The 2,543-nt window shown below is 35.9% G+C and overlaps 1 protein-coding gene across 1 annotated transcript; it reads right to left on the bottom strand.

Moving 5' to 3' along the window:
- Positions 1-1,289: 1,289 nt before the first annotated feature.
- On the bottom strand, positions 1,290-1,695 carry LOC145791396 (disease resistance protein ADR2-like). Its single transcript, XM_082871749.1, has 2 exons — positions 1,501-1,695; positions 1,290-1,412 (listed from the first exon to the last, which is right to left on the bottom strand). The coding sequence occupies exons 1-2, from the start codon at positions 1,693-1,695 to the stop codon at positions 1,290-1,292; spliced, it is 318 nt and encodes a 105-aa protein (XP_082727875.1).
- Between the last annotated feature and the right edge of the window lie 848 nt (positions 1,696-2,543).

Here is a 2,543-nt window from a genome sequence, read left to right as displayed (position 1 = left end):
CCAAAGATTCGTGGGAAATGACTCCAAATTAGACTCTTGGTCGTATTATTGATAATAGTATGTGTGTTACAATTATGGTAAGGACATTGTGGAATGTTGGAAAGTGCATAAATAGAACACACACACAAGGCTTGAATTCTGAAATGTGATGGCACAATAAAAGATATCGAAGATCCTGTATTTTTAATATTAAACCAAGTTGAAATCTTGCTTCCCGGAAGATAAGCGTAAAATATATGTTCTTCATGACATTCTTGTACCAAAGAAACCATAATTTAACCATTACAATTTTTTATTATTTTTATTTTTGTTTCTTTTGGAAGAGAGAGAGAGAGAGAGAGAGAGAGAGAGAGAGAGAGACCTGTAGGGGAAGCTTCCTTGAATTCTTTGAGTACCTGCTTGAAAGCGTAACAATTGGGCTTCCCATGGATCCTAAGTTGCTCAAGCCCAAATTATTCATTATCTCCATGTCAATATTCTCTATTGGTTCTAACTTTAATAGGCCCATAATCTCAACTATATTGCCGCACATACCATAGAATAGAGATGGTCTCCAATGCTCCATCACAACAAATTGATTCTCCCATTTGTTATTATATTGCATGCTTGATGGAGCCGAATGAAACGCACATTTTGAGTTGTCAAACTCTCTCGAATTTCGCCACATTCTATATGCATCATCAAGGTTGACAAATTCTATGGTTGATGATGGAAATGATTGAAATGTTACTTTCTCCAACAATGTACATTCAATGACCAACACTACTTTCAAGTTCTGCGCCACCATAACTGATTGAAGCCTTTTACACTCATCTAATTCAAGGATCTGAAGTCTAGTAAGACCTCCAATGCAATTCAGGAGGCTACAAATTGGATTATTGCTTAGATTTAATTTCTGCAATGAGGATAGGTTGCTAAGATCCTTTGGAAGTGCATCCTCTGATAAATTGCAATCCACAAGACTTAAGTGTACCAAATACCGTGGTAAAAGAACACATGAAATTTCTGCACTTTTTCTTGGTTTCGATAGAGAAGGCCAGATGAATGAAGACCATGGTTTGGCTTCCTTAGTGGTAGAGAGTAATTGACTTATGACAGTTCCATTTGCATTGAGCTTTGTTAAAGAATCCATAGTCCCCATCTTTATTGGCAATTCCTTAATATTTGAGCAACTTGAGATGTTAAGTGTCTCCAAAAAATTTAGCATAACAATGCTTCTTGGAAGCTTCCTTAGATTTTTGTAGTCTTTTAAATTTAATAAAACAAGTCTTTGAAGGTGTCCAACGAATTCATGAACCTCGTGCACAATTGTCAAGTATTAGTCGCTCAAGATTGGGTGCTTCCATGAAATTAGGAGTTTCGGAAAGGCAATGAGAATGACTAAGATCGAGGATTTTTAATGACTCGAGAAACTGTAATAGAAAAAAAAATATTGGTTATTATTGTTTCTTTTAATTCTCGAACAAAATTGAAATGAAAAGAAACAAATGAGTAACATACCTTGGTTCCTTCCCAAACTTTTTGCAAGTTGCTATACTGCATGTCAAGAACAACCAGGTTATCCAAAGGGAAATCATCGCATATAGAGTTGAAAGAGAATCCATGCCAACACAACCATCGTAATCCTTTAGGAAACTCTTCAAAGCTTCCATTGACTTGTAAATAGTTGAGTTGCAAAAGTTTTAGTTTGTGCATCCTTGCAAATGCATCAACTTCCAAAGCTATCTTATCAGAATTTCATAGAGCAATGCCTGTTGTCTGCCAAGAGAAGATGCCAAAACAATGTCTTTTAAACGAATTTCCTACATTTGACATCAAAGATGTGCTGAGGAATTCTTCAAAATGACGTTTTCTATTGACACCAAAGACTGTCCTATCATATTTATCCTCCAAAAAATTCATGTCAAGTATAAGACCTTCAATTTTTCTTGTCCCCGACAAAGAATAAAAGGGAGATGACATTGATTAAGAAGAGTAATGCTATACAAACAATTTATTTTTATTTATTTATTTGGTACAAAATTCTCATACGGAATTATGTAACTTTTATTTCAAATAAAAACACCACCAATGTAACTTATGAACGATTTTTCTTTTTTTTTTTTTTGGTATGAAGTTTCTAAATTTGCATCATTTTTTTGATAGTAAATAACTACACAAATAAATACAAATATAAATGAGGAGTATGATTAATCCTTACAGTATTTTCTCTCAAGACATTGAAAGAATCCTTATGATTCTAGAGTCGACTACGTTCTCCTGGCTCCTTAGGTGATTCTTGACGAACAATTTTCTTTCCCATTTCTTGAACCAATTGATAACTCCGCCAGGGTTGTTAACAACTCCGCCGGTCCCAAGCCCGGGTCAAGGAGGAGGGTTGTGTGTTAGGTAGCCGACAGCCAACACGTAAAAAAGCTACTTGGATCCCTTATGAAAATGAATCCTACTTTGAATCGTTTAAATGCTAGGTCATTTCCCTCAAGTGACGCGTTGCGCCTGCCTCCGGGTGTTTCAAAAAGTGAGCAAGGGGCGCCGCATCGACG

This window comes from Camellia sinensis, chromosome 5 (assembly GCF_055761805.1).
Source record: "Camellia sinensis isolate YWXY chromosome 5, ASM5576180v1, whole genome shotgun sequence".
Taxonomy (NCBI): domain Eukaryota; kingdom Viridiplantae; phylum Streptophyta; class Magnoliopsida; order Ericales; family Theaceae; genus Camellia; species Camellia sinensis.
This window is presented reverse-complemented; position numbering and strand designations above follow the sequence as displayed.